This window comes from Nesoenas mayeri (genome assembly GCF_963082525.1).
Source record: "Nesoenas mayeri genome assembly, chromosome: 6".
NCBI lineage: Eukaryota > Metazoa > Chordata > Aves > Columbiformes > Columbidae > Nesoenas > Nesoenas mayeri.
The window spans coordinates 22,266,530-22,291,993 of NC_137545.1; the positions used below are offsets into that span (position 1 = coordinate 22,266,530).

At 39.4% G+C, this 25,464-nt stretch overlaps 1 protein-coding gene across 2 annotated transcripts in view; it reads right to left on the reverse strand.

Moving 5' to 3' along the window:
- RAPGEF4 (Rap guanine nucleotide exchange factor 4) overlaps positions 1 to 25,464 on the reverse strand; it is a gene marked incomplete at both ends in the record, with an annotated part of 145,115 nt that overhangs the window by 39,025 nt on the left and 80,626 nt on the right. For both annotated transcript variants that reach the window (XM_080346775.1, XM_080346774.1), the window contains 7 exons: positions 826 to 902; positions 1,633 to 1,693; positions 5,140 to 5,224; positions 11,872 to 12,055; positions 13,507 to 13,628; positions 15,517 to 15,623; positions 15,921 to 15,974. In XM_080346775.1, the coding sequence (XP_080202901.1) occupies positions 826 to 902; positions 1,633 to 1,693; positions 5,140 to 5,224; positions 11,872 to 12,055; positions 13,507 to 13,628; positions 15,517 to 15,623; positions 15,921 to 15,974 (690 nt within the window). The remainder of the gene's footprint in view (positions 1 to 825; positions 903 to 1,632; positions 1,694 to 5,139; positions 5,225 to 11,871; positions 12,056 to 13,506; positions 13,629 to 15,516; positions 15,624 to 15,920; positions 15,975 to 25,464) is intronic.

A 25,464-nucleotide genomic window follows, 5' to 3' on the forward strand; every position in this document is an offset into this window, starting at 1 on the left:
ATTTAAAGAAGCCCTAAAAAATAAGCTCACGTTTGCAGAAATAACATATAACTCCACATCCTCAGCTGGTGTAAATCAGCAGTGCTCTGTTTACTTCAGTTTTTAGTAGCAGAGGATCTGGCCCACTCTGTGATGGAAAAAAGGGAGCTAAATATGGGTTTCTTAGGAACAGACTTAGCACCAGGGCCTCTATGCTAGATTTTGGTGAAATGCTTGGTGTTCAGAATGGAGGATTCTCAGTCACTGAATGAGAAATCAAAAGGAAGGCAGATATTTTTAAAGACTCAAGAGATTGCTGTATACCAAAGTCCAACTTTTTGCCTTGAAAAATTTCTCTCATAAACAGGAAATTTAGTAGAGATGCTTTTGAATCTCTAGCTCAACTAAAAAGAAGAGCTGGCATAAATTTGGAACGGTTCATCCAACCTGAGAGCCACTAGTCACAAAGAGGTACTTCTGTCAGACATGCATCAGAAAAGTTAGTTACAGAAATTTAAGAGAATATGGTGGTAAAGGGACAGGGCAAAAACCCCCATGAGATGCAAGTCTGGCAATTCACCAAATTCCAGCAAATTACTTTGTCCTAAAGTTACTGATATAACTCTGCTGAATTATATTCATAAAGTGTGTAATATATCCTGAAATTATACAGTAATCAACTGGATGTATAATCAGTGAAACCACTGGATCGTTTCTTAATAAAATTACAGTCAATTTGTTTCCTCACAAAAGCAATTTTGCTCTAAATTAAACTGTATTCCTTCAAAGTTTGCTCTTACAATTCCAATAATAAGAATCATATAAAAAGGCTTCTGAAAACAATACCTTGCCATAAATGACTACATTTACTGATCCCTTTAGGATAATGTACCAAGAAGTACCTTCTTCTCCCTGATTAAATACTATGAGAGAGAGAAAAGATTTTATGGTGAGAATACGGTTATCTGAAATAGAAATGGATGAGATTCTGCACACAATAAAATTCAAGGTAAATCTATTGCAGTCATATTAATGTCTACCTTGAAAAAAGTCATACTACAATTTTAAAAGCAATTGCCTTCAGATTTTAGAAAACCCCACACACCCATATAAACAGTTATTTTATTACACTATGTGCAAGTTGCTGTTATTTTCCATGACAATTGCAACAACTATTTTATCAATACATGGCAGGTTATCAGTTACTCATCAGCACACAGACTTGGATCCCACAAGTAGCACCATGTTCTAAGCTAGTTCTCCAGTGGCTGTGAATTTGACATTCATTTGCTAAAACTTCTCAGTATAAACAGGTTTAAGAAATCTGACATTTTAAATCCTTTACCTTGTGCAGCAAGATTTTTGTAATACAAGGATAATATTAAAATACATTTAAAATGAAGATTGGTCCAATCCAGAATTCTAGATAAAAACACACCCAAATTGTAGGCAATACATATATCCAAGGATATAAAATTAATTTTGGTACTGTCCCTGCAAATCAGCAACTGACTAAGTCAACACCTATTGCCCCGGATTTGAACAGTGTGTGCTAGTCAGGTTTGAAGAGTACATCCAAGTTTTGCTCTTGTCATTTAAGCATTAAGAATTTAAATGTTCACAGATGAGAAAGACGGGACTCCATTTACTTACAGACCGTTCCTGCTTTGGGATGTGATTCAAAAATCAGGACACCTGCTAATTCTCGCTTTACCTTAAAATAAAGAGAGAAAAAATATAGTTTTTATATGTATCTTATTTTTCCTGGTGTAGAGAAAGTCACATAATATACTCCAGTCGCTGCTTTCCTTCCTTCTGCACGGTTTAGCGCTCATCCAGGGGATGCTGGAACAATGCTCTGCTTCACTCGATGTCTTGTTTCCTACTGATTTGCTTTACAGAACACAAGCCTCTGCATTTCCTGGCTGCAAATGGCTCAGACAAGAGCATCTTTAAGATACAGGTCTCCACATTTTTCTTCATACACACACACACGTGAAACCATCATTAACAATTAACATGATGGAAAATTTAAAACACTAATAGTTGATCTATCACAGAAGATAGTGAGCAATTGCCAATTACTCCACGAAGCTCTGCAGCAGTCCTGTTTCTTCCTAAGAAATCAGTGCCCTTCCCCTCACAGACATGAGTCTGGCCACTTCTGCTGTGTCCCACTGAGGTGCAGCCATCTGGGCCTGCTGAGGCCCCACTTGGCCTGGCCGCTTCCCAGGCAAGATCACAGAATCACAGAATGTCAGGGATTGGAAGGGACCTCAAAAGATCATCCAGTCCAATCCCCCCGCTGGAGCAGGAACACCCAGATGAGGTTACACAGGAAGGCATTCAGGCGGGTTTTGAATGTCTCCAGAGAAGGAGACTCCACAGCCCCCCCGGGCAGCCTGTTCCAGTGCTCTGTTACCCTCACCCTGAAGAAGTTTCTTCTCATACTTAAGTGGAACCTCTTGTGTTCCAGTTCGCACCCATTACCCCTTGTCTTACCATTGGTTGTCACCGAGAAGAGCCTGGCTCCATCCTCATGATACTCACCCTTTATATATCTGTAAACATTAATGAGGTCACCTCTCAGTCTTCTCCAAGCTAAAGAGACCCAGCTCCCTCAGCCTTTCCTCATAAGGGAAATGCTCCACTCCCTTAATGATCCTTGTTGCCCTGCACTGGACTCTCTCCAGCAGCTTCCTGTCCTTCTTGAACTGAAGGGCCCAGAACAGGACAAGATGTCTGTCTCTCCACCTCTTCCAGAAGCTGGAGGAGGTGACACTGCCCTTGGTGTCAGCCTGCTCCCCCTGGGGTCTGCAGTGCTCTGCTGCGGTTGGCTCTCACCACTGACGGGTGGTAAAAGCCTTTAGTGAGACAACATTTACAACAGCTTTTCCTAGCTGTAAACACTGTTAGTGCTGCTTTCACACAGCAATAGCAGCACCCAGAATTTCAAATTATCCTGAATTTTCCTGTGTGCTTTATGTCTCTCTTCACAAAGCCACAAGTCTCCATGGAGGCCAATTTCCAAGCAGTGGCATTCTTGCTTCCAGAGGACATTAGCTCGTGACAATCCATGTTTCAGAGTTACTACTGTATAATGTAAGTATGCCAAATACAAATCAAAAGCTGGTTCTAACATACATTTAGTAGCAATATTTCACACCATTCTACCAACTGTTTAAATTGAAAAAATTTTTTGGCCATGAAGAAAATCTTGGGGAGGAACTATCAAATTCTGGACACAATCCAGACTAGAGCCTGGTGACTGTGTCTCCTAAGATGGGTGGACAAATTCAGGCTCTGATGTCCTAAAGGCACTCACCAGACCCCTGCTCAGGCATCAAGCATAAATATACCACACCGGCTACCTCTCCCAGAACTCCTTGACAGCCAGTGCAAAGCATTCTGTTTGTAGCCTGGAGAAGAGGGATAAACAGAGGTATGACTTTTTTTTTTTAGTACACTGACCAGCGAATGTACCCACAGGCCTGGGATTTCTGTAACAATTAGCTCAAACTCTTTTATAACCTCTGCCTGAAGGCAATGATGTTTTCCTAAGGAAGGGAAATACAATCCCATTAGCAGAGTTCTGCACACTGTAGAGACGGTTCCTATCCATGTACATCCTCAGATGTCTTCTCAGTTGTTTCAGACATTTGCCTCTGCAGTGAAAGAATCCTCTTGATGAAGCCAAGAATTTGGTATGTTTATAACACCGTATTATGGAATTGTTTTTCATTCATACATTAACTTCACAGGCTTCTCTAGCAGGGATTAGTTCGCCACCATGCGACTAGAATTTTATCCATTTTGCTTCCTGCTGCTTGTGGCATATCTAGAAAACTTATTACTTTTTGCTTTCAAGTTGATTGACCATTGATCTTCTGGTTCATAGGAGCAATGCTGTCTGTTGCTCCTCTGAAGAATTCCTCTAAGCTACTCATGGTTTCTCTGTTCTGTTTCAGTTTAGGCTGGCATTTCCACATTCTTACTAAAAACATGGAATCAATTGCACTTCTTCAAAATGCCAAGTATTTTTTGCAGTTTGTATCATTTGCCATAGTTGTTCTATATGCTGTTTGTAGTGGATTCTGACCTCAAGTCTGAATTTCTTCTGAGCTGGAAATACTTTGTGTTTCAGATTTTTTGTTCTGGGTTATGTGTGTAGTCTCAAGAGGGTTCTCCACTCCCTCTCAGTATCTATCTTGGGTAGTTTCTATTGTTTGATTTGAAACTGTTAATTTCTAGATCTTACTGAAGTCTTTCTTTAAATATTTTTTTCCAGCATCCCAGAGATGTTGAAGGATTTTGGCTGGCTGTTCTCTTTACCAGTTCAGTTCAGTTCAGTTCAGTTACCAACTCTGAAAAACATTGCTCAGACATTATATGTTTGCACAGAGTACTATCAGTTTCATAATTAACTGCATCTGTCCAAGTTATTTGTGAATTATTGAAAATATTAAGAGCTTTCAAATAAACAACTGTCAAGCATAAATCTAATTTTTTACCAGCTTCCTTTGTCTGAAAGTACCCACATCTTGCTGCTACCAAGTAAAGTACTATTTAGCTTGTTTCACTTGCCTACACAGTGTGTCAGTGATGGTGAGAATTTAAACACTTGCATTCTCTCCTCCAGGCATTTTCTCCATTTCATTTTTTCTTGATTCTGTGCACTGTTCTTGCCCACTCAGAGAGAAGGGATCTGATGTGAAGTTTCCCTCACTCTAGGACCAAACTCCAACCCGTCAGCACCACAAACTACACCTTTCTGCACTGTGCAATTCCTCCTCCTAACTGGTTCAGGTCAAGACTTCTTATAGTTCAGAAATTAGAAATACATTCTGCAAAAATCAGTAGTGCCACTGTTCCAGGTGTCAGATCAGACTGCTTGCATCTGATAAGGACCTTGATGGAGGCACCTGTGCAAAATGAGTGAGGTAGGGGCTGTGGAGAAACACATGAAGATAATTATATCTGATATCCAAAAGACAACCTACATCTGCATAGTGACTGGGTGGTCCTCACAGGTGGGAATAACTTCTTTGCATGGAAAGCATAAATGGAAACAGTTGTCAGCACTTCAATTCCAATAAAGCACCAGAAGTCAAAATTCAACCTCCCTTTTGGTGATGAGTTATATTTTTAAAAAATACTTACTGTGGTAGAAAGATGAGATAAGGCCTTAATGTGAAGAAGTTCTTCATATATAATTTCTAAGTCATCTACAGTTCTCTGGCCAGGCCTACAGAGAGAAGATAAAAAGGACAGCAAAATGCAATAAATGCCCAAAATAAATGCTTCAGAGAAGTATAAAAGAACACAAAATGCTGTTGTATTGTCTGCTGAAGGGTACATCCTCACTAAGCTGGGACTGGACGATGGTTCTAGCTGGAGGACTGAAGCACACAAAGGATGGAAGCACTATGAAACCATCTGAACGACACTGAGCAGCAGCCATGGCAACCACCTCAGAGAGATCCTGATTAGGCAGCTGTCCTGATAAAATCAAGTGTTCTATACATAAATGGTCAGATAAATCAGAAATGGTACATAAAGATCAGTTCCTTTCAACAGGACTCCTGAGTTTGGGACTGGCACTATTTTTCACGTGGCAATAATTAGTTGTAGCAAACAGAGAAGAGCAGTGGTTTGTAAAGGAGCGCGTGAATTGCTGCTGAACAACTGGCAGAGGCAGCAGTGCACCTTGGAGGACAGAAAATGACTGCGACAGAGTTAACACTGAGTGCTGTTGTTCGGCCACAAAGATAAATAAGAACCACCCGGTAGTTTCAACTTCACTGAAAAATACAAGAAGCAGCCATTAATGAAAAGCATGCACTGATGAAGGAATAATCCTCCTGCAGCACAACAAGGAATGAGGCTGCCACTGTGACTGAAATAACTGCATTTTTGTAGTTCACACACCGGAAAATTTTGTGGTTGCTACAAAAGGACACAAATACTGAGAAGTGCAGTGGGTCAGAGGTGCTTTGGAGGATCTATTAATAATAAACAGTACCTATGAAAAGAAATCATAGGAGCTTGTGAATCTTAAACTTTTTCCCACTCACAAGATTCTCTTCAGTTAAAGTGTCTAATACAACTTTATTTTCTAAAAGGACAAATTCTCCTACGATATAATTTGAGACTGCATTGGAGTTACATACACACAGAAAAAATCCTTTAAAGCATTATTCCAAGTTACTTTTATAGGGCTGAGTCCTTTCAAACAATGTGGTTTAGATTTGTGAAAAGCAGAATTTAGGAATTAAATCAATGGGCCAAGAACAGAAGAAAAGAGCAACTCGAGTCATAAGAAGGGAGAGAGGATAATTTTAAGATGTGAAGAAATGGGATACAGGAAGCCTGGTCCAGGGGCAGGAGTTGCCAAGGAGAAGGTTCACATGCTCGCATGGAGAACAGGCTGGTGTGCAGCTCCAAACCCCGCTGTCTGCAATGTGCATTGTCAAAAGAATTAGCAGCATAGTTGAATCTTCAGACAGCCCTGAAATGAATGTCACAATGAACCTTTCTGAGAGAAGTTTTCCACCTAAAATGTCAGTATTACAGGAGACTCTAGCATCTAGAGGATCAGAAAATTCATATAAACAAATATAGTGCTCTATAGGTTTTCTGCCTCATCAACTCTTGGTTCAACAGTCTGTCTAAGTCATGGGTGAGGTAGAGGAAACACCCAGCAGTTATGCCACTCTGGAGTTATACTGCATCTTTCTGCAAAAAAGAAGATGGAGACTTCTTTTGGATGAAGCAAGTATGAACACATCATAGAAAACATTAGGACAACTGACATCACCTCTGCTAAGCAAACGATATTTTTCATCTGTTCTTCACTTACCAATGACATGCATTTATGATTAGTCAGATTAAAGACCAATTTACACAAAAATGTTTTAGATGAAATTATTCTTTTCTCATACAGAATGGAATAAACTGCTAAGGGAGAAACAAAAATTGGTTTGGTACTGCTATGCCCTCTAGTGACTCAAAATACTCTTTACTATTTCCAAATCTGGCTTGAAATTATAAAACTGCCACTCTTAGTGATTTACAGGGGGCACTGGCAGTTTAATTAAGTACAGAACAAAGCTAAGCCAGTACTAGCCATCTTCCAAGGGAGATTTAAGAAACACAAGATAAGGACTTTAATAAAGAATGCTTTCCATAAGCAGTAACAATTTTATTACCTGCTTGCAAAACCAGCACATCTTGGAAAACACATAGTGTAACCAATTAACAAATTTCTACGTGAACTTAAAATGTAAAAGGATGATGTCTTACGATATAAGATCTCTATCAAGACAAAAGGATACACTCCTCTTTCAGCATGTCCATTTACCTCCTGTGTTTGCACACTGGGAGGACTGGCAATCTACAGTGGATGTACCCAGTCTTTACTTCTGCTTCTGCAGATGTCACGTGGAGAGATATTAGGCATCCCTGCTTCTGTAAAACCTGTGTGGTGACCCACTGATGTTGATTTGTAGGATCCTGCTGTGTAAAGACCTAGTTTCTGCAGGGGACATATTCTAACAGCAATAGCTGGTTATAGACAGGATAATAAATGGAATAGGTAGAGAAAGAGGCTACACATTAATGTACAGGAGAAGTCAGGTGATATTAAGTGATCAATAAAAACTGTTCAGTGTTTGGAGAATTTATCAAGGTCAGAGACACTGAGTTTCTCTGTGACTGGGATGTTGACAATAACATAGTACTTTGCCACAGATAAACCATGTATGTACAAGCAAGATCATTGATTACTTTTATTACGCAGCTAACCAGAAAATTCTCAGATAATAAGAAAAAGGAAAAAGATCAGAGACCCTATAACATTGTGATTATATGTCAAATAAACATATATTTCCAGAGTACAAATTTTGTCTTCAAGTACCATGAAGAATATACAGGAGACATGAATAATTTTATCCACTACCTGTGTCTGAGTGTGAGAGTGAATGCATGTTCACTTACTCTAGCATGGAAGCTAATTATGTAATATTTGTACCCAAATCAGTGCTCTTTGATTAACACCATAACTACCATTTACCACATATGATACCCATAACCATCAATTAATTGATATGTGGAAAGATAACCTGTATTTCTTGTCCCAGAAATAACACTTTGTTTATTAAATGTCATTGGCAGGAAAATCTACCAAGGACTGTAGAACTTAATACTGTCTTTATGGAGAAATCCAGTGTGGGTCTTACTACTGACAGCTGGGTGGAATATCTAAATAAAAAATTTTAATAACGAGAGAATAAATAGATCTCGCTTAATTTTTACAGGACTTTCAGGAAACTATAAATTCGTAAAAATAATTAAATTGTTATTTTATTTTATATATAGAGTGTTGTTCATCATGTTCACATTTGTTTTCACTTCCTCTACCTTGCATCCCGTCAAGCTTAGCTTCTGCAAGTGACACTAAAATTTGTTTAATGATTACACGTTGCATCAAACACTCTTTGTACTGAAAAAAGAAAAATTGCTGAGTGAAGTCACCAAGAATATGTAACACAGATTTATGGTTTCAGTCATATTGCTAACTTGCAGTAGTTTGGAGTATTAAAAAATAATATAATCCATACAATCATCTGAGTTAAATACTGTTGTCTGATGAACACCATTCTCCCTTTAAAGATTCCTGTTATTATTGTGTTTAACTTCGTATTACAGCATCCTATTTAATTAGGATTTCCTATCAAGTTAGCTATAGCTGAACACCACTAAAATAAAATAACTAGAAAAATGTTTTCAGGATTTATTTTCATACTGAAGAACTTGAAACACTTGTAAGGAAGAGCTGTGTTAATTCTACAATTTTTTTTTTCCAGGGGCTCGCTCAGGGTCTGCACCTGTACTCCAGGTATTATAAGAAGCAAAGAGCTGTGTTTGCTACTTCACAAAAAGCTATTTTCACATTCACAGTGTATGTGTTTCCAAAGGAAAAAAAAAAACAACAACCAACCAATAGCAACAAGAGCCTGCCAAAAATTTCCCTGAGCTCTATTCTGTTTTTTAAACTATAGAACATTCTTTCACAGTTTGACAGTTAAAATGCTGCAGTTAATGTAATAAACAGAGAATTTTTTAAGTCGGCTGTCAAAACAAGTGACACTTTTTGCTAGAGATTTTCAGATTTGAACAATAGAAAGTACCTTTCAAAGCAACAGCTTCATTATACAATCAAATTCTCAAAGTAATCTTCTCATCAAAGAATATTGTCTTATTTATTTCAGGGTAATTATGTGAGTTCTGCAACCTCTCCAGAAATGGTGACTATTATAAAATGCAGCTGTGTTGGTTTGAAAATTTTGGGTCCTGCTCAGGTCAGCTAGAGCCAGTGTCTCTGAAGCCCTGGCAATTCCTTGAACTTCTGGCAGCTGTAACAGTGTCTAGTCAAAACTAGAACAGCCTCTGAGGGTTCACGGAGATTTTAACAGCTTTGATACCGCTAAGCCCATGGTGGATTTTCCACTAACAAAATCATAACATACATAAACTGAATAGTAGAGCAGTAGTTAATATGGTGCCTGACAGAACAAGCTAGTTTCCGTGAGCAAAGGGCAGCAAAAATAAGCACTTTCAGGGACAGAGATAGGGAAAGATGTTAGACAGCTGTCAGTCTTGTGAAAACTTCCTTCCCCTCTCACCGTATTGCATGAAAAATCTCCTATGAATATTCTTTTGGGTGATTCTGTGCAAGTGATGACACAGGAGAGCAGTGCTTTCACAGCATCATTCCAGCCTTTCAGGTCTCTGCAAGGAGTGTGAGTGATCATCAACATGGATCCTGCCACTGTAAACTTACACTGGCTGCTCTCAAAGTCATGATGGAAAGCAAATGCAGTAGGGCAGCCAAAAACCCCAAGAGCCTAAGGGGACAATTGTCCAAGAGCCAACCTACTCAGTCAGCCTGAGGCACAGGGGACAGTGCAGAAGTGCAGGGTCACAGCACACACAGCGCTGCTCACCGTTCCTTAATGACCGGCATCTGCTTGTGGGAGCAAGGAACACTCTTTTGTATCTCTGTGAGGACAAAGCATCACACTTCCCTGACACCAGAAGGGTTTATGGAGGCACCATGCTTTCAGTCTGCTTTATCTATATATTTTGTGTGACATGGAGTGAGAGCTCCTTTGGTTGTGTCTGACTAGACCTCCAATAAATAGAGAAAAGAGAATTTATACTTTAAAACTATTGCTACAGGGTAGTGTTACCTATTTTTTATAAGCGCATGTATCTGATGGCACTTTCTGAAATTCCATGCTTTTAGCAAGATTTTTGGAAGAGTGCTGTCTAAATGAGCTTATGATTTAAACAGACAACACAGGGGCAAGAACAGAGGAGGGAAAGGACACAGACAGAAACAGAACAGAAGCAACCACTTGTATCAAGTGGATTCAAAACATTTTTAGCGTTAAAAAAATGTTCTCACACTGTAGGCAGAGCCCAATCCTGTCCCATAGCAAAGACAAACTTTGCCAATGGCCTCAGAGGGGCAGGATGCAGCTTTGTGTACTCATCTTTCCTGAACTGACCCCTACAAGTAAATCTTCAGTGAAGATGACATTAAACAGTTCATTATTCTCAGTGTGCTTAATTAGCAGTAAAATATGTCTTCAGTGGCCTTCAAACACTACCTGCATGTCCTGGGTTCAGCTGGGATGGACTCAATCTCCACAAGACGCTGGGAAGGGTCACAGCCAGGACAGCCAACCCAAAGTAGTCAAAGGGATATCCATACCATAGGAGGTCATGCTCTGTATATAAACAGGGGTAGTTGGCCAGTGGAGGGAATTGCTGCACAGGAGCTGGCTTGGGCATCGGTGGGTGGTGGGCAACTGCATTTTGTATTCCTTGCTTGTATATCCTTTTATTTTTATTACTGCTTTTATCTCTTTCTTTGCTGTCCTGTTTTATCCCAACCCACAAGTTTTACCTTTTTTTCCCCTCTGATTCCCCTTCCTTTCTCGCTGGGGAGGGAAGGACTGAGCGAGTGGCCACATGGTACTTAGTTGCCAGCTGAAGCTAAACCGCGACACTGCATAATGAAGAGGTTGCCTTCAATGAAGGGTCAAATAGAGTTTATACTGGTTGCTCTGAAATCACTATAAAGCTGCCTGTAAAAAAGGCCTTTAGCACAGTTTTGGTGTGACCAGAACGTACTGCTGAAACGATGGTCAGCCAGCCAATGAGTGAGAGGACATGATCTGATAGGTATGAAAAGGTTAGACAGACATCCTCTGTGGCCTAGGTACAGAAAGCATTTTTTTTTTAGTGTATCGATTTTATAACAACAAGAATGGATAAATAAACCCACAGAGCCACATTTCACACCTTGCTAGCAAACTACAACAGGCTAAGTCCAGCCTATCCTAATTCAATAAAGTTCTCCCAAGGATGAACCTAATTAATGGCTGCCACTGTCAACTGTAACTGAAAGGTACCTGCTGTGCTACCGTCCTACCACTCCACCCGCTCACAATGACTGAAAGCAGCATGGTTAATTGAATGGCACATCTACACAAAGTGTTAACGGAGCAGGACTCTTCCATTAACTGCAACTTGCTTTTGGGGAGACTTGCAAATGAAATAATAACTCATAATGCAGCATTTTCCTCAAGGTGAATATGACGGCATTCACAGCCTTTGATGGTTCTTCTCAACACAGAGTTCAACATAAAGTATTAATAAGGACTAGAAATTACTTAATATGGACTCTAAAAATTTAGAGGTTAAACGAACTGGCACTGAAGTGAAATAACTGGCCAAAGTATGCCTGGCAATAAATGTAGATTTCTCTTGTTTCCATGTCACAAGCAACACCCATGTATAATATTAACTCATTAATCTGCTTACGGTTTTCTGAGAATCATCCTCATATGAGCATCTGGCCCAATCTGAGACAGAAACAGCATAGTGTCCTGTAGCTCCTCATCACACTCCTTTTTCTCTTCCTCAGTTGGCAAAGGGGCGTCTTCATGCTCATCGTCCAAAAATCGATAAAATAAGTACTTGTCTTGAAAGTGGTGTTCCTGATCCACTGAAAACAACATAAAATATCAAACACTAAGCTCTCCTCATTCAAGTTAACCTTGTGGAAATATGTGCAGCATTGTATCTATCACAGATATATTGGTTAAGAAGGAAAAGAAATCTAAAGAGAAACTGCAAGAGTATGAAACACCTATATTTCTCACATATGTCCATATTATGTTGCTTGAAGAGTACACTTCTAAATTGTGTACTACAAACAATTTACAAAAGGCTTCAATATATGTGTGTTGTGAATATGTATATATACATGTGTGTGCGCACGTGTGTTTTTTTATCTTATTAGATCTGGTTTTGTTCTTGTTTCAAACCGCTTCATTTAAGCAAACAATTCACGCTGAGGGAAACAGTTACATCAGGAAATTCTAAGACGTTCTCTAGCGTGAACACTTTCCCCTACATGTTTCAGACTAGGGCTAAAAGATAACAAAAGCATCTAAACTCTTTCTGATGCACCAGAAATGTACATCATCAAGATATAATCTCAGGGGCAAGTTCATTGACCTGTCCTGGTAGAAAAACTTAATGGATAGACTACCAAGAGACAACTACTAACGAGAGGCTATGATATGGTGAAGGACAAACCCTTGGTCTTCCAAGCAAGTCAGAGTGATGTGTTGAGCTAGATACTGTGATGCAGTTTGCAACAGCTTGCCCCTGGGAGTTCAAGGGAATATTTGGCAGGAATTAAAGCTAGAGCCCTTAGAGTAAGGAAGCAGTGGAAACAATCTGTCTTCTCAGTGTGGAAATTTCTCTGTGCGATATGGGAAGCACAAAAAAGGATAAATGGAAGTGTACTGTAATACAGCTGTTCTTCTGAACTTAATAAAACCGTATGTGCAAAGCTTCAATAGTAATATTGCTTTGCAAAGCTACCCTTCTGAGGGCTATAATATCCTGTTACCAAGTAAATCCTGCCAAATGGAAACTGAAAGTCAACATAAAGTACAGTCAGAAAACTAAGAAAATCCCAAGTCTCTGCACTTGGAATACTTGGAATGCTGAATTTGGGAACATTTCCAAAATCAGTGAAAATTATTCCAAAACTATGGATTTCAGCAAATACAAACACATTCACTTCCAAATGCTGCATATCTTTGATGAAGATCAGTTTTGTGTATGGTAATACACCTCTTGGTTTTGGCCTGAGTGCTATACAGCTCTTGAGATACAATCACAAGCCAGTGTACTCCTAAGTATAATTCAAGTTATTATAAATTATTCATTTACTTTTCATTATTCTCATAAGTTGAAAAGGTATAATTGGTAGCAAGATTCATGTAATACTGTCTGCGTGTTGCACTTATGAATGAAGAGGTTGCTCTGCAGCATTTCTTTTGGGCTCATGATCCCTTTCTTTTTCATGAAAGAAACCTACAGAGGCACTGATGTCACACACTGCCCATGTTTTAGTCAAGACGGTGATTTTCTTTATCTTACCATGGTTAAGAACACCTTCCTCCAGCAATACTTGCCACATGCCAACAGCCTGGCTTCGTGAATGGACACAAGGACTTTGCTGCATCATCCAGTCAACTAACTCTGTCCCCACACAGCATTGCCTGAAGGACAAATAAATAGAGACAAATGAAGAGGGAACTAGCCAAGAAAGAGATCACACAGTGTCTGGCAAGAACAGTGACATCTTAAAACCTTAGTCCAATTTTCCTACAGACGATACGATGCTACCACATCTACGCATATATGCTTGAAATGCCAGCGAAGGTGGTCAGTGTTGAGAGCATCACCTCAGCAGAACAAGAAGTATTTTGTGAAATGCAAAGTTCAGAGGATCAGAGTGAGCATGTGCGACCTGGTACAAAACCTGTTACACCACGGCAACAACCTCCAGCCCAGATTTCTAAGGAAATTTTCTCTGTATACCGTGGGATAGAAAAAGCCTCCTATTTTTCAGAATCCTGCATGAAATTAATCATCTAGCACTGTAAAAGCTTTGCTAGTGAGAACAGCCCCCACGGGAAGACTGTTACAAGGATGTTTCTCCATTTGTAACCAAACTCCAGTCCTGCTATATTTGGGGACACTGGTTTGTAAGTCTACAGGGTTTCTGAGGTTCCTTCATGCTGGTGCTGGTCACCTCGCAGCTCCGGACTGAGCCAGAGGCAGACAACAGCAGGTCTCAAGGTCTCAAGAATGCCCAGAAGGGAAGGGGGGAAACCAACAAGCCGGATGGTCACTAAAGAAAATTCTCTGTCATAACACTCTCTAGCTCAGCAGAAGTAAATATACAGTGTGATAAAAAATTTACAAATCTGTAACTGACCACACGGAGATCAGAGAGGAAGCTGGCCAGTCCTGCTAGACAAGCTGTTGTGGCTCCACTCTCCATGCACCACCTTCAGACTTCAAAGAAATAGATAATGCTGAAATTCACCTTAAATAATGCTTTCACTTAAAATCTCATTTTGATGATAAAACTTTCCCTCACCTGGATCAAACCTAAATTTGGACATTTCATGCTTAAAAACCCAAGGACAGAACAGTAAGAGTTTTTTCTCAGTTATGCATAAGATAAAATCGGGTAGTTGTTTGGACCAGCACTGGTCTTCATTTATCAGACATGATCTTTTGTTCTTCTAGAACCACGAGCAATGTCATGTCATGGTACATTCCAGATCACCTCACAAGCTCCAAATACCTTGCAACATATTGAATACATTTTGGACTGAAATATGGAAAATCAGTGCACTTACCTCAAAAGCCAATCAGCAACATATCGATTTACTTTTTAGAAAAAGACATACTCAGATATTTGAAACCATTTTTTATTTAAATATACTCTGAATAATGCATTATATATTTGATTTAAACATTTGACACTAAACCAAGTTGATTGATTCTTAAGGCAACAGTAGATAGATCCTGACTCCTTGAAGTCCAACGCTTTCTCTACAATTGCCATTGTTATCCCACTTGAGCAAGACAGTGCTGCCACCAGCAGGAAAATAAGAAAGCCTGGCAATACACTGAAAAGAAATAATTTTAAACAGAGCAGGAAATCTGCATAAGGAATGTTCCTCATGAGGTGAATTTTCAGAACTCCACACTGAGCAACACCGCTGTAGCAATCAGTATAGCAACATAATATATTAATGAACTTTCCTATTATCTCTTACTGATATATTAAGAGAACAGAATCTACATTTTAACTTGATATTGCACACAATATTCCAGCTAACTATGCTATTAACTTTGGAAGAGTTTTTGTAAGTGAATGCTCTGTTCACAATCATGGACTCAATTTCCAGTCAAATTACTTCAGAAAAGATTTACCAGGCCCATTAAAAACTGCATAACATCCAGATTCAAATAGCTTCACAGAATAATTTCAGACCTTTTGAGACCTGCAAGTATGGTAAGGCATAAATCACAAATCAGAGGACGGCAGGCATAAAAATTCAGAGACCTCTATACAATCAGCTCACACACCTGTAAGTCTTCAGATGGTATTTACGATCTCTTATCATGTGAGGAGCTCGGGATAGAATTGTATTCCGCAAAATCTTTCCAGCTCTGAGGATCTTTTCTGAAGGAACCTTGGTGATCACAGAGAAAAAAAGGGACTAAGATACACAGATTTTAAAATTTCTGCAACCTCTATACTGCCTTCTGCAAAACAAAACACAAGTTCTCTTTTCCCTAAATTTAAAGTCCTTGCACAGATGCTTACTTTTGCAGAGCAGTGTAGTATATATTCAGGTTTTTAAGTTTCACATAGTTATCACATCTAACAGAAAGCATAACTTCAGCTGATACGTATCACGCCATTGGAAATAGGAATTATTTCCATTTGTCTAACAGCCTGGCTCTACAGCACACCTATGTCCTATTACCTGTGTAATGGTTTTAGTAGGACGAGGTGGGATGTGAGGTTCAATAGGAGGTGTCTGAAAAATAAAATGAAATTAAATAAATTTTTAAAGGTTGAGCAGTAAAATAAAATAAAGGCTAAAATTAAAAAAATGAACAAAGGAGTTGTAAAAAACAAGAATGAGGTTCAAGTCCAAGCTCTGCTCAGGTGACATGAGAAGAAAAAGCTCTTTGAAGGCATCCTGAAGACAAACTTGGCTCTTAATGCTACTCAGCATTAAAACAGTGACATGACATGTGAAGATGAATAAGAAACACATGTTAACTTTGCCAAGGTATTAATGAAGTGTGCAATGGCCAAACTTCACACCAGATCTGGTGCTACGCAGGCACAGCCAGCACGTCCACTTGCTGCTCCTGACCCGCAGTGGGCACAGTCACCCTCCTCCCGGGGCGGCTGTGCCTGCCGCTGGATCCCCACCACAGAAACCCTCTCCTCCTTCCGCACGTCTTTCTGTTCCGCTCTCCTCTCCCTTAGAGCATTGCACAAGAAATGGGAACGAGGAAAGTGCTCTGCTCCCTCTATCTGTCTTTTCTAAACTATGATTGGGCTTAGCTGGCAACCCTTTTATAGCTGCTCTCTGAAACACAAGAGCACACTGAAAACAGAGATCTCACTCTGAGTATTAATAACTTTTGCTTCCATTTTCTTTTGAAAGGATTTCAAGTTCTCATCAAATTCAATGAGATTGAAGGTAAATATACGTTTAAATGGTTGGTCAAATCAGCATTAAAGACATTATGAAAACTATTTTTAAATTCTACATTCATAAAAGGTTTTTTTAAAATCAATAAAGCACAATATACTCAATCTAACTTCCAGATTTTAATTCTAATTAGGAATACACTTCAAAGGAGAGTTAAAATGCATAAAACAAAAAATAAGAGAATTTTACAGCAGTAGACTAGTGAAAATTAATTATATTTATATTCTTTAGGGTGTCCGTTAAGCTACAACAGTGCACAAAACTAATAGTTGAAAAAATGAATATGGATGAAAAATTGTCAATAAATCTCCCATCCTAATCAAAACAGAATATAAGAGAGCATTTAGAAGAAATCTGATTCAATCTGAAAGTACAGCAAACATCCAAGGTGAAGGTTAAGGCGCAGCACAAGAACCAGCAGAAAGCAGCAGGAAAACTTGTCCGCCTGCATTTGATCCTGACCAACGCAGAAGAATCAGCTGCAAAGACAGAAGGTAACCTGGGTGAAGGTGATCACAAAAATGATCCAGTGTCAGAACTTTACAGAAGGAAGTAAGAACATCAAACTAGAAACAATGGACAATGAAGAATTATTTCCACAAAAAGAGAATACTGACAGCTAAATTCCTGGAGTGGGTCATGGGGGAACAAGTGAAAGGTAAAAGAAGTCAGAGAGCTGGTGGTTACTTAACGAAACAAAACTAACTTCGCATACAATATATCCTAGCACAGAGCTAGAAGCTGTAGTAAAGCCTCAACTTAGCTAAAAGAAAGAGTTCTTCACTGAAATACAAGAAAGAAACGTACAGAAAGGATCGAGTAAGGGGTTTACGAAAGACAAGTTCAAAAAATAGTTTGAATAATGAAGGACAAAATTAGAAAAGCAAAGGCATAAAAAGAGACAGATCTACCAAGAAATCTCAAGAGCTATAAAATATATTCCACAAGTACATTAGTAGTAAAACAAAGAGAAGGAAAAATGTTGATCCGCTGCTCAACAGAGGGAAATCTATTAACAGAAGCAGTTGATGCATTTTTCGTACCAGTGTTCACTAGAAAGATCAGTGGCAGACAGATGGCCAATATCCTAAGTAGCAAAGTGAAAGGAGTAAAATATCAGCCTGAAAAAGCAAAAGAACAGATGATAAAATATTATATAAATCAGCTATTTTAAGCCTGTCTTGGTTTGTAGAATTTCATGCAGGAAACTTGCAGAGCTTGAAGAAACTTAAAGAGGGCTGCAGGTATCCTGGAACCACCAGCAGGCACCTCTGACAATTCTAGGGGACTAAGGAAACCAGAAGACAGAAAAATGAGAGAAGGAGGAGCTGAAAAATTATAGATGAGTCAGCTTAACTTGTCTTCCTAGAAAAAGTCAGTTTGTAAGCACCTGGAAAAAAACAGGGAGATGAGTCACATGTGATGTATATTAATCAAGAGCAAATAATGCAACATTGATCTAATTTCCTTCCATGAACAAGGAGCAATACAGAGGTTGGGGAAGAAGTAGTTTTTTCAACCCTTTAGTAAGGCTTGGGCACTGTCTCATATGATAATCTCTTCTGCAAAGGGCAGATTTAATTTGTATAAAATAAGTGCAAAGCCAGTTGGAAAAGTATATTTTGAAAGCAATTACCAGTGAAGCTCCGTTCAACTGGCAGTCATACCAGAAATCTGTTCTGAGAAGTCTTCTCAAGAATATATCACATCTGACAGTATTAAATATTAACATAGGATAAAGTAGCAGGTACACTGATTCTGCAGACTTCAGGACGAGAGGGCTGCATGTACATTGGAGAAAAAGTTCACAGTTTGATACACATTTGACATTTTTAAGAAAATATGATGCTACTATGTAACAGAGATAGTGCTGACTACTTTTCAGGCAGAAGCAGCTATATAAAGGCAGGGTTGGAAACAAGTGTCTTAGTAGGAGTTCCAGTTTATAACAGATATTAAACAGAACTGGGTAAGAAATGTCACGCTTGCATGAAAGCGAGTAGTAAGCATGTAGCAACAGATGAGATAAATAATGCAGTTCTGCTTCAGTCAGCTGAGACCTAAGCTAAAGTACTGGGTCTCATTTGCCCACTTTACTTCAAAAGTATCTAAACCAATTGGACAGGATTTAGAGGAGAGCAACAAGAATAATCAACAAGCACAACATAAATAGTCAAAGTATTTCAGCTAAGAAAAAGGCAATTCTTAGCAGAAGTACAATAAAAAAGCCTTCAGATTTAAAAGGCCTTTGAAAATAAGAAAGAAGTGACCTAGTCCATCCTGCAGAAATCAGGAAATAAAGAGTTTAAATTGCTGGAAGAGAGATTCAGGTTAGACATTGGTGAAGCTTTGCTAAGAGGGTGGACAGTGGACAGGGGCACAGATGGCCAGGGAGGTAGGTTCCTCTACCTTCTGAGGCCCAGGATGGTCCATGAGGTATCTATCAGGAGCGATACAGCTGTAGTGAATCATGTGTGTGGCTCAGGGATGGACGTGCTTCCCTGAAGGACCTTTTAACCTCACTGTGTGGCACTGAGCAATTTTTGAGGACACCTTTACATGACTAAATTTATTTCAACCAGAAGGTGGTGCTTAAAGAGATGATCAATAATATAGCCCGCAGAGCAGCAAGCCCAAGGCACTCACTCCCCAAAAGTCATGCTCAGCACAGAGTTCTCCCAAAGTCACACCCTGCCAAAGCTACTGCAGTGAACTCTGGCTACTCTAGCAACAAGATGAACTGCAGCAAATGGAACCACAGGGCTTGGACTGAGCTTGCTGTAAAACAGGTTGTCATGCTTCAAAGGCAGGGAAATGTAACACCAGAGATATGGTGTTCCCGCAACAACTTGCGGGACCTTAGGACAACAGTCACAACTTGGCTGAAGTTCAAGAAATGTTTTGTAAGACTTTACAATCTTGGGTCTCCCATTAAGGGAGGCTTAGAAAGCGCTTAGAAAAAAAGAAGTAACTCTCCCTATAAAACAGCAGAGAGTGAACAGTGTGTTTAATTACTTTCTTAACATGTTCTGGTATTTTTTAAGAATTAATGTGACTAAAGTGTACACATGTCACAAGGAGCTGTATGACTGCAACTACTTGATTATCACATTTTTCAGGACTTCTGAATATGGGAAAAATTATCAGGTGAAGAGGTCAAAAATGCAAGTCAATTAGAAGAGTTTACAAATTATTACTCTTCTCCTGACCATTGTGGTGACAAGTGTACCTGTTCTTAGCTTTCCCTCAGCATTAGATGAAGCAACACAGCAATACCATCTTCAGCTATAGTTACTTCATGCCCTTTCCCAATCAGTGCACACAAACTGTTTACTGTGATCTGCTGATCCCCCCGTAGGGGAGAAGCTGCACATGGGTCTGGAGAGTGAAGATGGGAAAGCTGTAGGTGTTGGTAGGGGGAAGCAGAAAATGATAATAAGAAACTGTAGTGAATGGTTTTCAACATTAACATTAATAAACTCTATATCTGTACATTTATGGATGCACATTTGGGCCATTCAACCAAACCCTTCACGAGGGCAATCACAAAACTCCCTATTTAAATTGGGTTGAAGCACAGAAAGTAACAATTTTAGTCTCTATTCCTTTGAAGATTCAAGTATTTATGCATGAGAGCAATACCATGGATTTAAATAGGACGATTCATGTATATAATTTTATGCACACATTTAATCTCTGGAGAAATAGGCTTTAGATTATAAACTATAGGGCAATCGTTGCCTTTATTTCTGTGATTCTTACATCACTGAGCAAGCCATATGCAAACAAATAAATAATAAATAATATAATGAACAACAATAGAGACCAAAGATGAGGTCTATATTTGTCAAGTTATTTGAATCTGCTAAATAAAATCCAAGAACACCTCTTTTAAAAATAGTTTTTTCTACTCCCCTTGTTAAATAGCTGTAAAGGGATGTTTCTTCTGTGTCTTTACATAGGAATGAATGCTTTAAATCTACAGCAATTTAGATCTATAGAATCAAATGATGGAGGTGACTTAACTTACTACTCTCAAACGAGAAATGTAGGAAATCCGTACTGCAAAGAACTAAGATGAAATAAAACAAAAGCCAATGAATTGTTTTTTCCAATGACCTCAGCATAGCTCATGTTTGAAGACAGAACAAGTTTCTGTATTTATTGGATTTAAGCATGGCATGTGAGGTTACCAGGGTGACCAGATAAACCTGTGCACTACTGCTGATCCCTTTATTTCCAACTAGGGCACCGAAAAGAATTGCAAGTGACATCTGTTTTCCTGCTGGCTGGCAGGGGATCCAGAAGAAACAAAGGACAAAAGCCACACACATTGAAAGGCAGCAGCAGCAACAGCCACCTCACTATGAGGTCTGCTTGTTCTACACCCCCAGTATTTACTGCCATTGGTGATTTAGGGTCTAATCCAAAGCCCACTGAAATCACCAGGAATTCCCTAATTGACTCAATGGGTTTGGAGTCAAGCATTTGATTCTCCTCAGTGCATTTCAGGAAGCAGAGCATCTTTAGCTCTTACTGGTTCCAAACAACTTCTGATGACTGCCATTTATGACTGTCATGCTTGAATCCAGAAAGTCTAATAGTGCCCTACCTGGTTCACATGGGAGGAAATAAAACATTAAAAAAAAAGCAAACCTCCCACAATATTGGGGAAAGTAGAGCCGGTCAGTAAGATACAGCTGAGAATTAGCAAAAGTCCCCGCAACCCTCCCACACAACACTTCTGCCTTCTATTCCTATTATTCATTTCCAAAAAGTTGCCTTTTTTGTAATATGTTATTGATCTGAACTACTTCAGATCAAAGGTATAGAAAAGAATTCCAAAGATGAAAGGCCTTTGCACAGATGACTCTTTCTCCAATACAAAGTACAGAATGACCATACAGCAGGGATAAAGCTGAGCATATAGTATCAGAGCTGCAGGAGTGTATTTCCACATGGAAAGCAGTCTTGGACAGAGTATCCTAATTCAACTCCATTGGTCTTACTTCTATCTGCAGAAAAGTGTGTCTATGCAGACTGCACCAACCTCTGCTACAATGCTGTTGGTAAAACAATTCACGTCGTGAATGCAGCTTGCTGAAAAACATCCAAGGAGCAACTGGCCAGAGATCCTGTCATGAAAAGGTCCTTTGAAAAGTGTTTTTTGCAAAGTTTGAAGGAAAATATACCCCATATTGTAGGAATTTCTGTGCTCTGTTAGCCTGTGCTGGATCTCTGGAGTAGCCCTATGTGGAACATGCTGATACACTGACCAGCGCTTGTCATCAGAAAAGAACCTATGTCATGATCTCTAGTCAACCCTCCAGGGTCCACAGTATATAAGAAACCTCGCACACGCTCCCTGCCACAGGGACTTCTGATGGTTGGGACACGTCACTAGGACTGCGCTCTGTCCAACCCAGACCACCGTCATATCTGCACAGACCTTACCATGCTCCTCCAGAATACAAGTGGAAATAGAAATACAATCATCACTACCACATTGCAAACATTTCAGTCACCTCTTCACTATCTCCTCACAAACATATGCAGCAGCTGAGAGCACCAACCTGTGCCACCCAGCACTCTCCGCAGGACAGCACAGGCAGCCCAAGAGCAACTGGAAGAGTCCCAAACTGACGATGACTGACCTCATGCCAGCTCTGTAGGGGCCTTAGCAACACTTTGGAATCAACAGAGGAGAAATTACCCAGAAAGAGCACTTGTTGCTGCTCTTCATCTCTGTTTACCAAACCATTCAAGTACTTAAAAGGACCTGTAGCCAGTCTAGATAGTCTGAAATTGCATTACCAAACCACCCATGCTCACAAATGACACCCACAGAGTTTCTTAAGAAACATCCATAAACAACACAAGTGGGAAGCAGGCAAGATACGGACAGAGGAAAACACAGTCATGAGGATGTTTGCAAAATCAGGGAACTTCCACAGAAAGAGGAATTAATCACATTTAAAAAAAATCTTCTGAGTTTCATAAAACTACAGCACCTGTAATCTAAATACCTATAGATGTAACTAACTGCAGACTAAGTAAACCAAGGAAAACAGACTAGTAGAAATTCTCACAACCAGTGGTTAAGACAGCTCAGTTTTATTCTTGTTTTCTGATTGCACGACCTTACACAAATCACGTAATCACACTATTTCATTTTCCCCTTTTTGGAGAGAGGAATACTAATAATTTCTATCTTTGTAAAATGCTTTTAATATTGTCAGCAAATGGGCTACTATCAAAATATTCAAAATAATGACGACTGTTTAAAAATCTGTATTCTTTAAATGTAATACAATGTGAAGACTAAGCTGCATTTTAAACCACATTTTAAAATCGCTTTTCTTCAGTAATCTACATGTATTAATAGCATAAACAGGAAAACGTGTCCCTTTAAATGTTTAAATACAATCAACGTTGCAAATTTATTTCAGAAAGTTAAATTGAAACTGCATTATTAACACTTCTACAATGTTTCTTTGACAAACTGTAAATGTCCATCCTTTTAACACAAAATGGTTCAGCTATTACCAAAAATGATACTTCACTGTGAATGTCAAAGGGAAAAAGAATATTGAAACAGACTATGACCAGTGCACAAAAAAACCCCCAGAACATGCCTAATGATGTCTTATTTTCCTGTCATTTTTTTTACTTCTCTGCCACAATGAAACAGCTGCTATAACTACACTCCATGCATGGAATAAAATGTCAGAAAATGCTAACTCTGCTGTGAGAATTCCTGATGTTCTGATCGAGGTGCAACTAGAGTTGTCATAAGGAATCTCAAGCCAGTGTTATCACAGGTTTCTCTGCTGCTGCATTTTTTTAATCTACAAAAGAATAAAGCCTTTTTTGCATTGTCTCTCACAAAAATTACTGGTTTTATTAGTATCCATGGCTTTAATAGTATGTTTACCTGAAATCATTTACTTCTTGAGAAACAAAGTATAATGACAAAGATGAAAAAGGACAATAAATATTAGGCAGCAAGGTTGCTGGGTTTTAAGATCTGCCTCTCTCATCTGTGCTATAGGTACAGAGCAATTACTTGCAAGGCAAACTGAAGAGAAATTAAAGATTAATGAGCTTCTGGAAGATTTCTTTCACTCGTTTCCAGACACTTTTATAATTTCTACAAACATTTCCCAGCTCCAGGTCTCCCAGGAGGAATGCCTCCAGACAAACAGGACCGGGTGGGCTCTCCTGTGCTTCCATCACCCCCAGATGCCCAGACTGCCCCCTGAGAACTAGGTGATGAAATTTTACATGAAGTGGTGGCTGTCAAAAAATGGCTGGAGTGTGAATTAGGGGGTGAAATTGTGAAGCTATTAAAATCAATGGCAAAACTCTCGACTTTAGTGTAGTCAAAACAGCTCCCAAGTGAGGCAAGAGCACTGCTGCATCCTGGGTGATAGCGGTTCACGCATTGTGTGACCCCAGCTAATCATTCCACTTCTGAGTGTTTCAGCTTCTCCATCTGTAAAATGGGGATGACAGTGCCTATTCATATATCTGAGAAGTGATGAGAATGAGCAACTGAAAACACTGGGAATCCTGGAAGCCTAGGTCTACAAATTCATTTGGAACCATTTAAACCAGACCTGTTCACCTTTTTTCTTACTGTTTTGAATTTCAGCTCATCTTCCACGATAACTAGTGCAGGACAGACATTTGTAAACGTACTCTTCAGCTGCTTCTGCTGGTAAGTGAATTTTTACTGCAACTTGAGAAAAAATTTGCTCCACAAATGCACAAAGAACATTGCAATAATTAACCCAAGATTGAGATGGAGAGGTGAAATTACTCTACCTGACATTTTCCCTGGCTAACCACATCTCTTTACATCCCAATTCACCATAGTACATCTCTGAAAGAGATGACCTCTTTTTACCTCTCTCAGTATGTAGCCCAAGCTGTGTAAATTCTGTGACGTCTGGCTTTTAGGAATATCACAGAAAGAGCCTGTCCTTGTGAAATGGAAAGGGACCTACTGTATGTATTTTGTAATTTATCCCCTTTCTCCTCTTTCTTTTTAATGTTGGCGTTAATTTTTGAAACCTCACTAAAAATATTGCTTCGTCCAGCTCAAATTCCGTAGATGCCATCTGTCAACCACCTGCCTCCTTTTAAAATATAATCTCAAAATTTTCTTTAGCTTCACTGACTCTTTAGTGACTCTTTGTGGGCTGTACAAAGAATAAGGACTGTTGCGCTATGTTAAGTAAATCCCAGTATGAAAATGTTTGCTGTTCCAGAGAAGTTTAAACACTGTAATCCATACCAGCTTGCCTGGAGATACTGAATGTAGATAGAGCATTCCCAGCCAACTTGGGTTAAACAAATCACAGCATTTCTACAATAATATAGGAATCTTCAGTTTCTCCATGGCAGTTGGTCTAGGAGACTGTGTTGAGGAAAGTAAGATACATCCTCCCCACAGGAATTTCTGATGCAGTGAAGTCTAATATTAGTGCAGATTGTCCTGCGCCTGCACTGCCACAAGGTCACCCAGCACTTTCCAGGCTTGAACCCCACATGCAGTCTCTGCCCCGTTGCTTGTGCTGGGCCTGGCCAGGAAGCTAATTTTAATCAAAACAGCAGAAAATAAAGTTCTGATAAAAGGTTTACGTGTTTCTGACAGTTCTGCTCCCTTACCACCAGGCAAGCAGAAATGTCAATGTGATGGAGAAGAGGCCACACATAGCTGGATGTAGAGAGAAGGGACTTCAGAGGGAGGATGTGGAGAGGGACAGGTGCCCTAGAGTCCCCGTGCAGGTCACTG